The 13,655-nt window shown below is 32.7% G+C and overlaps 1 protein-coding gene across 1 annotated transcript in view; it reads left to right on the forward strand.

Moving 5' to 3' along the window:
• Positions 1-2,203, forward strand: part of LOC143062533 (uncharacterized) — a 29,273-nt gene extending 27,070 nt beyond the window's left edge. The window contains exon 12 of the mRNA XM_076234200.1: positions 1,836-2,203. Within this exon, the coding sequence (XP_076090315.1) occupies positions 1,836-1,939 (104 nt within the window). The 3' untranslated portion in view covers positions 1,940-2,203. The remainder of the gene's footprint in view (positions 1-1,835) is intronic.
• The last annotated feature ends 11,452 nt before the right edge of the window (positions 2,204-13,655 follow it).

Raw genomic sequence — 13,655 nt, forward strand, 5'->3', positions numbered from 1 at the left:
GGAGACCGTGTATCTTTGATATTTATTAAGTTAGTAGGGAGGCGGGGCTTATTTCATACACAGTTAGTAGCGATGTTACGTCCCTTTATATTCCATCTTAGGTAAAAGGAGTCGGGGATTATTTCATACACGTTTAGTAGTGGTGTTACTTCCCTTTATACAAACAAAACGGAACTGAGAAAAAATTCTTAAGGCTTACAGAAATTGATGATTAAGATGGAAATAAATTCATAAAACGCATTTAAACCTAACAAGTTGCTATTTTTGGCATCTGTTTTTGTAGGATCAATAGAAGTAGCTAGTTTCTTAATGCTAACAGTATCGAAGACTTGCTCATTTTGATAGGTCACTAGTCTAAATTTCACATGTTAAGATAGTCGGTAAGATAAATGCATTACATAGTGTGCTAGTGACGAAATACGGCATATATGGTCAGTAAATTCCATATGGGGATTCGAGCTTCGATCTCACCCCATATGGAATTTATTGACCCCATACATACCGTATTTGGTCACAAGCCAACTATGTAACTAATAATACCCAGTCAGGAATATGACAGTTGTTTTCCGTTCGTTTGATGTGTTTGAGCTTTTGATTTTGCCCTTTGATAAGGGACTTTTCAATTTTAATTTTAATTGGAGATCTGTATTTTTTTTATTTTACTTTTTATGTACAATGTATGTTTGTATTTGCCATTTGGTAAATTGTGACTAAGCATAATTATACTTATCTGCCTTTACCATACAGACACAAATATATCCTCTGTTGGGAGTTACATGGTTGCTAAAAAATATCTAATCAGCAAACTTTTTTTTGATAACAAAGGGTTCAACACTGTAATCGGAGGACTGTATTTGGGATTTATTTGGCATACATAAAATTGAGAATGGAAATGGGGAATGTGTCAAAGAGACAACAGCCCGACCGTAGAACAGCAGAAGGTCACCAATAGGTCTTCAATGCAGCGAGAAACTCCCGCACCCGGAGGTGTCCTTCAGCTGGCCCATAAACAAATATCTATACTAGTACAGTGATAAAGGACGCCATACTAAACTCCGAATTATACACAAGAAACTAATATTGAAAATCATACAAGACTAACAAAGGCCAAAGGCTCCCGACTTGGGACAGGCACACACATGCGGCGGGGTTAAACATGTTTTTTGAGATCTCAACACTCCCCTTTACCTCTAGCCTATGTAGAAATTGATGAATGTTTGTCAACTTGCTCGAATGCGATTGTCTGTAATTTGCTATGAATACATTAAAAGTGGGCGACATGCACCTTAAGTAAAACAAAATCTATAGAGGTTATTCCTATACATTGAAGCAGAAAATATATTATCGCTAACTATCACAAGAAAAATGTCCCAGAAAAATTGTTGTGAATACAATGAGATGCTGATTATTAAAAAATATAGACGTACGTCAATAAGCAGCCAAAACGCGAATACCCAGCATACAATGTTAAAAAATTTCCAGGCAGGAAACGAAGGACACAAATTTGCAAATCTTATATAAGTAAGTGAATTTATGTGATTCTTAGATATACCAAAAGTTGTTTAAAAGAAACAAGTATTGCAAAAACCTATATAAGGTAATGAATTTATGGGCCTCTAAAATATACCAAATATTCCTTGAAGAACAACAATATACTGATAATTTGTACCAATTAGTTTAAAATTTGAATGAAAATTTCGAACAATTTCGACTAAAAATAAATCATTCTGTTTTATGTATTTAAAATCTCACTACTTTAACAAGGAATGGAGTTTATTTATATATATTATATATATACATATATTGTTTTGTGATATCTTTTATTTATTCTTCAGATTATAAAAACCTATGTGATTATTGTGAGAGAATGAAAGAGACATTTTGGCCGGACTGGGATGAATGTAATACAAATGGTGGAAAGAAAGAGGCTACAAAGTAGAACGAACTTTACTCATAAAAAGTTGAAAAGTTTAACAAGCACCATCGAACCATTCACATGTTGACGTAGTTTAGAAAAAGCAAAAGATGCAAAAGAATGTAAATACTAGGAAACGGAACATATAATTGACATGTACATGCACATTAACCTTCAAAATCTGCAAAAAAAAAAAAAAACTGTTACCGATCAATTGCTTTATGTGTCGATCAATATTTATTAAATTACAATCATGCAAGAATAAATAAATAATGTATTATAACAAAAGTTGTGATTATTTGAGTCGATCTGAGGTCCAACATGCCTGTCAACGTATGTGATTTCTTCTCAGCACTAGGAAATTGAGTTTGAACTGAAACGTCCATTAAAGCTTGCACAATGAATAACTGAGTCGGGTTAATTTTTTTAATCCAATTTCCCACTGCAATACAGTCAATGTATATACGGTTAACTTGTGGTCAATCAAGATCTTAACTGTCGATGTTCGATGACCAATACTGATTTATGACCAGGAAAATATGTAAAATTACCTGAATTTCTTCAATGTTTTATAATTATTTTTTTGGTTGGACTGTTAAGTTTAACTTCAAAATTCCGTCAGTTTTTAACTAGATTGGGATTGAACTGATATCACCAATATCATATTTTTAATAAAGTTGCCGATTAATTTATTCTGAACTTTTTAACGTGCTTTAACAGTTTGCTGGTAAAACAAATAAAACACTAACTTCTGTCATACATACCAGTTTAATCCAAATCTAGTTGTTGTTGTTGGCTACGTATTGTCATAATTGTTCATTGTGCGTTGATAATCTTGGCATACATCAGACAAATTACATTCATTCTAGCAATTTAGCGATAGGAGCCATACCCTTAACCAAGATGTGTCATCAGGTACAACCAATACCATCTGTGTACAAGACCAGGGATATAATGTTATTTATGATCTTGACAGGGTAAGTGGGTTCTTTCCCCCTGTTAGTATTTTAATATCCCCTGAGCCGTTCGGCAAACATTGGAGGCTACATCGAGTATTTACTATGTTGCTTTACTCGTATTTTCTGAATGTCATTGATTGGTTTCTGTTCGCTTTACAGCATAAAATCATCTGCCAAATTTTAGGCAGTGAATTAAAACAGCTCAATTAAGTGTGGCTCTAGCGGCAAGTACAGTGTAAAAGAGGGGCGAAAGATAAGTTTAAATTAAACTGACAACACCATGGGTAGCAAAGAAAAAGTAAAATAACAAAATAACAAACATACCGAACTGCGAATAAAATCCAAAACGGGAAGTCCCTTATAGAATGGCAAAACCAAATAAAGGCAACAGTAGTGTTCTGCTGTTCGAAATTCATAAATCGATTGAGAAAAAACAAATCCGGGTTACAAACTAAAACTGAGGGAAACACATCAAACATAAGAGGAAAACTACGACACAACAGAAACACATTAAAATGTAACACACACAGAAACGAACTATAATATAACAATGGCCATTTTCCTGACTTGGTACAGGACATTTTTGTAAAATGGTGGGTTGAACCTGGTTTTGTGGCCAAAACTACCGCTTTTATGGCAATGTTAAATATGGCATTAAAATGACAACATCACATGATGGGACTACAATACAAATAAATGGGAGAACGCATCAAACGAATGGACAAAAACTTCCATATTCCTGACTTGGTATAGACATTTCGTATGTAAAAAATGGTGGATCTTAGAGATCCAAGTGAATAAATTCAATTTGCTTATTTGGATAATACCATACAAATAAATCCTGACTATTAATATGGACAACATGACACAGAATTTAACAATTATAGGTCACCATACGTCCTACAACAATGAGTAAAAAATATACCCATAAATGACAAATGCACCACAATTCAAGCGGGAAAACTAACGGCCTGATTTATGTACAAAATAATGAAAAAAAAAAAATATGATACCGGTTATAAAGCAACAAACGACAACCACGGAATTAAAGGTTCCTGACTTTGGACAGAAAAATACATAATGTGGTGGGGTTAAACTAGTTTGAAGATGTGAAAAAAGCATATACCTGAGAGTACTTGCAGATACTGACAGCTTGTTCGAAGCCAATAACAACCAATAAGAATATCAGGCATCTGAGACGAAAACATTAATAAGTGCAGATACTAAACCCAATGGATTTAGTATAAAGACGTTATAAACAGTCAGGAAAAACATGATCTTGGACAATCCCAAGATATAGATGTCAACATATTGTAGAGCCATGAATGTGCATATGTATGTATACAATTACTATTTAGTTTGATCTTAATGTTCTGATAACATAATCAACATTGATACACAATTAAACAATAATCAAAGGTATGATTATAGTGTGGAATAGGCAACCTTTAAGAGTAGGTTTATTTAAAAGGATTGATAATACTACCGGATCTTATCTAAATTTACGGCTTGATAAACAACATGTCCGTAAAAATTAGGATGTGCTATCCCGTTAAAATTATGTTTCGACGACAGGTTAAACCAAACTTCCCAATCAAATTTTTTATCCATGGAAAATTTTTAGTAAGGGTTTCAAGTAATGTTTGCTAAAAAAAGTCTCTGAACTAATAAATAAACTCATTATAGATACAAGGATTGAAATTTTATATTTACGCCAAACGAGCGTTTCGTTTACAAAAGACTCATCAGTGACGCTCGAAAAAGAAAATGCTAAAAAAGCCAAATAAAGTACGAAGTTGAAGAGCATTGAGGACCAAAAATTCATTAAAGTTTTGCCAAATACAGCTATGGTAATCTATTCCTGAGGTAGAAAAGCCTTAGTATTTCCAAAATTCTAAGTTTTTTAACAGTTAACTTATAATTATGAACATGTCAATGATAACTCAAGTCAACACAGTAGTGCTATCTACTGGGCCAGTGACCAGTATTTTTTTTGTTAATCTATCCATTTGTTTCTCTTATCTACAATTTCCAACATCAAATAAAAATATTTGTTACTACAGAAACTGCTGTAAGGTAATTAGTAATCATAGAGCCATAAACTGAGCCTTATCTTCAGGAAAACAAATTTATCAACTTGATTTTACAGACAAAACCTCTATTGAAAAAATGCATCTTAAATTTTGATGTATTGAAACTAAATTTGAAAACATTGATGATAAAAGTAAATTTTATCTATATAAAAAACTTAAAAAAGATTGCAAACTAGAATAATTCTAATTTTCAGATAAGGAGATTGCTCACTATATTTAGACTATGTGATAACTCCCTCTTGATTGAAAAGGGGAGATATTTTAAAATCACAAGAGAGGAAAGACTTTGTCATAAATGAAAAATACTAGAGGATGAGAAACATTTTTTACTCTATTGTGATTATAATAAAACACTAAGAAATGCCATTTTCAACACATATGTACTAAAAAAAATAACTTTAATAATTTAAATGAAGAAGAGAAAAAATATTCTTTACTAAATCCATCAACACCTTTACAAACAAATAAGTTAGGATCCATCTTGAAAAATGTCATTAGAACTGAGGCTTGTTTGTGTATATAATTTTTGTTGATGCTGTTTTTATTGTGTATGTTTGATATGTATGTATGTTTGATAAGTATGTATGTTTGATATGTATGTATGTTTGAAAAGTATGTATGTTTGATATGTATGTATATATGTTTATTGTGTTAATACATGTTGGTCACAAATGTTTATACGACAATAGAATATTTGATTTGATTGATTCGATTAATAATTGCTTTCTTTTTTAACATTCACTCATTTATACAAACCACAATATAAAGCACAAGATTTGAAGGAAAGATTTAAAAAGGGACTTTCCGTTTCGAATATTACTCGGAATTCAGTATTTTTGTGATTTTACTTTTTATTATACCTAAAAGAATACAAAAATTATTCAACAAAATATTAGATCGTTCAAAAAATATATAGACAACCGAAGAAAAGAAAAAAAAAAACCCTCCCAAAAAATCAAACAAAACAGTCCACATGTGGGTACAGACACAATATATGATGGGGCTAAACCGATTTTATATGCCTCTGCGCTTTGTCTATCTAGAACATTTTTTGTACACGTAAAACACTTAATAACAAATTTTAAGACTGCATAGGGATTTTTTTGTTGATTAATTGCAGTGAATAATTTATTCTGCTTTATAATTTATACGGTAATGGTGGTATTTGTGGTCTTCTGTGTTTCTTTTATCCAATAATTAATGATAACAAAGGAGTAGGTCCGGACAGGACCGATTTTGACCACAAATTTCTGTTGAAAGATTTTGGACACTTTTTAAACCTAAAGTGTCAACTTCAGATTTAATTAGTTTATGGGAAAGATTTGAACTAATTTAGTCATGAAAGACTCTAAATTCAAGCTTAAATATGAAAAATCTATCAAATATGCCATAATATGTCACTTTTCAGATGTTTTTTGTCAAAAATGAAAGTGGCCGCATCCGTGTTCACTCTCAACCTTTATATATGTTATGTATTATCATCAAATACAACTTAAATATTAAGAATGAACACAAATGCGGCCACTTCAATTTAAGACGGAAACTGTTTAAAATTTAGCTCAAATGCAAAAATTGTGAAGTTTTCAGTAATTTAGCATGACTTAATGATCTAGTACCCGATATATGTGTATTGTATTGCCAAAAAAGCCCATATTTATGTAACAGAAGTATACCATTTCCAATAAATAGCTAAAAGTGAACAATTTTGTAAAACTGTTATATTTTGCAAAATTAAAATGAAAGACAAGCATACAAAAACAAAATGGCCACAACAAAACAGCACATTGGCGGGATGCATAAGTACTGAGCCACACCAAAGGAACATCACCAAAAATGGACATGGACTAAACAGTTATAATATGCAAAGACAGGTCATTTTTATAAATTTCCTGTTTACAAAACTTTGATTTTTTTCTAAAAACTAAGGGTTTTCATATCCCAGGAATAGATTACCTTAGCCGTATTTGGCACAACTTTTTGGAATTTTGGATCCTCAATGCTTTTCAACTTTCTATTTGTTTGGCTTTATAAATATTTTGATATGAGCGTCATTGATGAGTCTTATGTAGACGAAACGCGCGTCTGGTGTACTAAATTATAATCCTGGTACTTTTTGATCACTATTAGAACAGTATAACACGTTATTAAGATTATAAACAACGACTGATTGCAAGACCATCATGTATTATTTGAGAAGTTGATATGGACTATTTATAAAAAAAGGACATGGTATCTTCCGATGAAGTTTTTGGGAGAAAAGACGAGACATTCTTTGACATAACCTTGGACCATCAACTGTCTACTCAGACACTGGTAACGTTTTATAAAGTCAAAATAGCAGCTGCAAGCTCTTGAATACCGAATAAGATAGTAAATGTATGTCCCATATGCAGGTGAAATTGGTATATTGCCACTAACGTGGGGAAAATTTAAAATTAAAATAATAAAATCCGTCGCGTTTGTCATGAATTCTGGTACTAAGATGACAGCTTATGTCAAAATCGAGGTATACATCTAAAACTACAATGAGTTGGTATATTGCCACTAACGTGGGGAAAATTTAAAATTAAAATAATAAAATCCGTCGCGTTTGTCATGAATTCTGGTACTAAGATGACAGCTTATGTCAAAATCGAGGTATACATCTAAAACTACAATGAGTTGGAGGAAGTCTTGTCTGCTGTTTTCACAATTTCTAGCTCTGAAGGATATGATTATCCAATGAGAAAAGTTTGAATTGTTATTGGAAAAAAACCAATAAATCTGAATGTGAAATGAAATTATCTTGCTTCTTTGGTCTTCTTGTATTTGATAAGTACCTCAGAGACTCCGAACCATATAAAAATAAGTAGAAGTCGACAAGGAGGAGCATACAGTTCGTTCCTATAAGAAAATAACACATCTCATCTTTTATTCATAATGTCTGTTTTGTTCACACATCGTTGTAAATATAATTGAATTTGATGCGACTGGCATACAAATGAGAGGTTTAGCGCTATAAAAGGTGTCTTCAACCTATGCCAACATTTGATAAAAATATATTCAACCTATGCCTACAAACAAAATACAAGAGGTGTTGTTATAACAATTATTAATTAATAATAGCTGAAATTCAGTCAGTTTATTTAAGCATTAAATATTACTCTTTTAAAATTCAGAAACAAAAATAAAGTATTTGCAAAATTGTGTTGTAGTAAAAATGGAATAATAAAAAAAATCCAAAATGACATTATTGTAAAATAGAACCCTTGTTACTAGCAAAATTTTGTTGAATTAAATATTAAATCAACAATAAAAAAAATAAAAAAAATAAGCTTAATTTTTTAAAAATTAAACACTTAAGACAATAACAATCAAAATCAAGGAGTAACACAGACTCACAAAACCAAAGGACATTTACATCAACAGTTATAAATAATAATTCAGAAACAACACGAACTCCACTTAAAACCGGGAGTGAAATCATGTGCTCCGGAAGGGTAAGCATTTCCTGTACCGTATACGGCACCCGTCGTGTTATTTCTTTGTTCAGTTCGGTAATGATGGAAGGTTATTATGACTGAGGAAGAATACCAGATATGATTTCTGACACACTTTTGCCATAATGGCAATCAGCTCATGATGGCGACCGTAAAATTTCTTGAGTGATGACCTTAATTTGATTGATTCATAGCCTTGTCTTAGCAACTTTTGAGAAAGCAGTATTCCTCGTTCAACAAAATCGACGTACTTTGAGCTAGCTCAAGAGTAATGTATCAATTGAGACACATATACTCCATATGCTGGTGCCGCTGGGATGTTGCTACACAGAAATTGTCAAAAATAAAGGTGTTCATCCTCAACATTTATATATATTATGTATTATATTATCATCAAATACAACTTACATATCAATATTATGAATGAACACGAATGCGGCCACTTTCATTTCAGACGGAAACCGTCTAAAATTTAACTAAAATGCTAAAATTGTGAAGATTTCAGTAATTTAACATGAGTTAATAATGCTAGTACCCGATATATGTGCATTGTATTGTCAAAAACAGCCCATATATATGTAGCAGAAGCATTCTTCTTATTAATAAATAGCTAAAAGATTACATTTTCACAATTTTGTAAAACTGTTATATTTTGGGGCCAAAAAGGGGTCTTACTGAACCTACTCCTTTGTGACTATCCTAAGACCATCATAAGAATCCTCTCGTGTAGTCCTTATTTTGTGACCAACTTAAAGATGTCCATATTAAGGACCACTTTGTGAAACCCTCTAAGGACTAAAATATACCGTCAAACCACCCTAAGACATCTCTTACTCCTGAGATAGTTTTGTGAAACTTGCCCCAGAGACTAAAGGATAACAACATGACATCAGTTGATTGGGCAGATGCATCATCATACCTTATACCAGAGACATATACTACAATTGTATTATATGTCTCTGCTTATATTATAACTTTTGAGACAACCATATTAGTGAAATTTGTCTTATTTTCTGTTTGTGTAGGAATTAATAGTGAACATTTATAATAGATATTTTACATAAGTCAGTAGTCAGTATTTATGAAATACACGAGTTTCAATAGTGATATATTTCCTTGTATTTGAAGGAACCTATTTTATATAAAATTTAATATTTTTATCATATATTTTTTATATTATTCATGAGAATGACACTGCTAAATTTTTAATATGACTAGGTGATTGTTCCTTTAAAAAAATCATCAAATCCTTTTCTTTTCCCATTGATTTTTTATATTAATTTTAAACTAATTCCTATATGAAATAGAGATCCTCAACACACACATTTACTTACATTTTCACTAGCTATAGTACTTGTAAAAGAAATTGTATATTGAGTATACATTAAAGCTAGATTTAAACTGGTTGTAGATTGATTAGCCCCTAATTAATTTATGTTTTGTAAAAAAAAATTTAAACCTATGCCAACATTTTGTCATACAATTTTATACTTTTCAAAATGTGGGCATAGGTTGAATGCAAGGTTCAACCTACCATTTTCTACATTTGAAAATGCCTGTACCAAGTATGGAATATAACAGTTGTTATCCATTCGTTTGATGTGTTTTTACCATTTGATTTTGCCATTTGATTAGGGACTTTCCGTTTTGAATTTCAGTTTGAGTTCAGTATTTTTGTGATTTTACTTTTTTACCAAAACACTGAAACAGATAATGAAACTGAACTGAAAAAAATGTGAGCCTATTATTTAACTCAAAACAACTAATTTTATCAATAGCCAATAACCGAAAACTCTAAAAGATGAATAAAAAATACTAAAGTTGAAGGTGATCGTTCCATACCAAATGTTTTATCTTTGTAAATGAAGCCAATTTTCAGACAATTCAGGTATATTTAAATGATATTTATACTTTTATTATTAAAAGATTTGGGAAGTGTTTCACGATTTTTTTTTTGAAAAAAAGATGAATTGATAAAGAATCAGGTGCCATCTAATACTTTCAATAAGACCTGCTGAGTTATTTATTTTCAATACATTGTAAGTGAGGTAATTTATTTTCACACTACCACAGAACAAACCATTTATTTTTGTGATTATCATGGCTGATTAATTTATTTTCAAAATCCTCCTGCCCCCCAGAATATCAAATGGTCGTCCCCTTGGTACCTTCCGATGAACTTTTTTTTCAGAAAAAGGACTAGACGTTCTTTGATATACCCCTGGTTTATCAAATTTCTGCTCAGACACTGATGACGTTTTACAAAGTCTGAGTAGGAGCTGCAAGCTCTTGAATATCGAATAAGTAGGGAAATGTATATTTGATATGCAGGTGGAGTTGGTATAATGCTACTAAGATGGGTGAAATTTATAATTTCAAAATTAAAATCGTCTCGTTTGTCATAGATTCTGGTACTGAGATGACTGTGTATATATAAGTCAAATTCGAGATATAAGTCTAAAATTGAGGCGGAAGAAGCCGTGTCTGTTTTTTCTTTAATTTATAGTTCTGGGGGATATATTGATACGGCAGGTGTCCCCTCATCACCAGACATGACAAATATCTCATTACATGACTCATTCAGATCATCGTCCTAGTGACAATAGCAATATTACACATATACAGCCATGTTCAGTTCTCCTTAAAGAGATTTTGTTTTTTGATGACACAGTACAACACTGTCGCATTTCGAAATGTGAGACCAAAGGCTGTAAAACAAGTGCAATATCATTTACAGATGCTGAATTCACTAGCAATTTGATCAAGAAGTCATATTTTACCAGAAGTTACGGTGATCTGAATTGTAAATCGATAAATGTCGTCTACGGATTAGAGTGCAACCTTTGCAGATTGGTATACGTCGGTGAAACGAAAGGAAGGCTGAACAACCGTATGTGCGGTCATAGATCAGACTCGACTCCTCGACGTACGCAGTCATGGTCATCTTCATTATACATCACCTTCTCTGCATGATGACTCTATTAAAGACTTGCTGCTAATTATACAAAAGCCGTTAGGTATTCATCACATTCGCACGAAACTTTATTCCTTACCCCTTTCAAAACTTCATTCTCTGTTCAATTTATGTTTGGAATCCACAGTTACAAACCCTCATTCAAACCAATACAAACTTGAAGCTATAATTTCGGTTATTGCAAGTCACAGACTTTTCAAGCCAGTCCGCATTGGAAAAGATGAAAAAGAGAAAAGATCTTTCCTTAATCTTTCCTTTGCCAACAAAGGTCTCGATGGCGTCAACTTAGGCAATATCCTTCATCATAAACAAGTTCAATCGAAAATACCTCCTTATTTCAAAGACCAGTCTGTACCAATCATTTCTTATACCTATACCAAACCTATTGCAACTAAAATTTTCAATTACAAACACGTTTTGCAGGATCTCGATATTGACGACTTCAAGTCTAAACCTCCTGATTGCACTTGTGCTAGTTCCCAATTCACATATAATCCTACTGGCCACGTTATTACCGGTGACCTCAACATTGTTAATAACACTTCTCTACGAAATGTGTTATCGAAATATCGTGAGCCTAAATCCATCAATTGGAAATACAACTTTAAAATTTTGATGGATTCAGTCAAGGACTATGCCAGGCAATGGGCTAAGAGCGAGAAGGAAGACGTAGACACTCTTTCCGAATGGATTAAGGCAGCGAGGTCGTTGATACAAATCAGAATTAAGAAACATAATTGGTCTATCAATGCTCATGCTACGTCAATCTTTCAAGACCCAAATGTTGCAAAACACCTATCCTACCTCCATGACAAATATGTTGTTGTCCCCGCAGATAAAGCCCCAAACAACATCGTTTTTGTGTGTAAAACTCATTACATCAACTGCTTGATAAACGAATTAGGTATTGACAATTCACTTGGAAACTCAACATATACTCTCACGACACTTACCAAAGAGGAAATCCTGGATAATCATGGGTCTGTTCTATGTTTCTTTGGAATTTCAACCAAAGTTGAAGAACTGGATCTTCCATCACTGTATTGGATACCTAAATTACATAAGTGTCCTTACAAACAACGGTATATTGCTTGGTCTTCCAAGTGCTCCACGAAACCTCCTTCTAAATTATTAACATCTATTTTATCAGCAATCAAAGACGGGCTTCAAAGTTATTGTGAAACTGCCTATTCTAGAGGTGGCGTGGATCAGATGTGGATACTTAAAAATTCCAAAGATCTTTTAGAGTACATACAATCTAACTCTCTTTCATCTTGTAACAGTATTAAAACATTTGACTTTTCTACTCTTTACACAAGTATTCCACATTCCAAACTAAAAGACAAATTGAAAGACTTGGTATTGCTTTGCTTCATTAAAAAGAATGGCCAACGTAGATACAAGTATCTTGTCTTAGTAAGGGATAAATCCTACTTTGTAAAGGATCACTCTGGTTCAAACAAAAAATTCTCTGAAACTGATATTATCAAGATGCTTGACTTGATTGACAACATATTTGTTACGTTCGGAGGACGTGTTTTTCAACAGACTGTCGGCATTCCAATGGGAACAAACTGTGCCCCTCTACTTGCCGACTTGTTTCTTTATTATTATGAGGCTGACTTCATGCAGGAACTTCTTAGGAAGAAAGATAAGAAGTTAGCAATATCCTTTAACTCTACTTTCCGCTATATAGATGATGTTCTTTCACTAAATAATTCAAAATTTGGTGACTATGTGGAACGCATCTATCCCATCGAACTAGTCTAAGAGATAAAGGATACTACAGATACAGTTAAGTCGGCCTCATATCTTGACTTACATCTAGAAATTGACAATGAGGGTTGGTTGAAAACAAAACTTTACGACAAAAGAGATGATTTCAGCTTTTCCATTGTGAACTTTCCATTTCTAAGTAGCAACATTCCAGCAGCACCTGCATACGGGGTATAAATCTCCCAATTGATACGATATTCCCGTGCTTGCATTTCCTATCATGACTTTCTTGATAGAGGGTTGCTGCTCACAAGGATGCTATTAAACCAAGAGTTCCAAATGGTGAAGTTGAAATCATCCATTCGTAAATTTTACGGACGCCATCACGAGTTGGTTAACCGTTATGGAATAACCGTTTCACAAATGATATCGGATATGTTCCTTACGTCGTAACTGCAATCCCCTTCCCTTTCATGAATGTGACCTACCGAATTAGACTATTTACCGGATTTGTTATCA

This window comes from Mytilus galloprovincialis, chromosome 2, assembly GCF_965363235.1.
Source record: "Mytilus galloprovincialis chromosome 2, xbMytGall1.hap1.1, whole genome shotgun sequence".
NCBI lineage: Eukaryota > Metazoa > Mollusca > Bivalvia > Mytilida > Mytilidae > Mytilus > Mytilus galloprovincialis.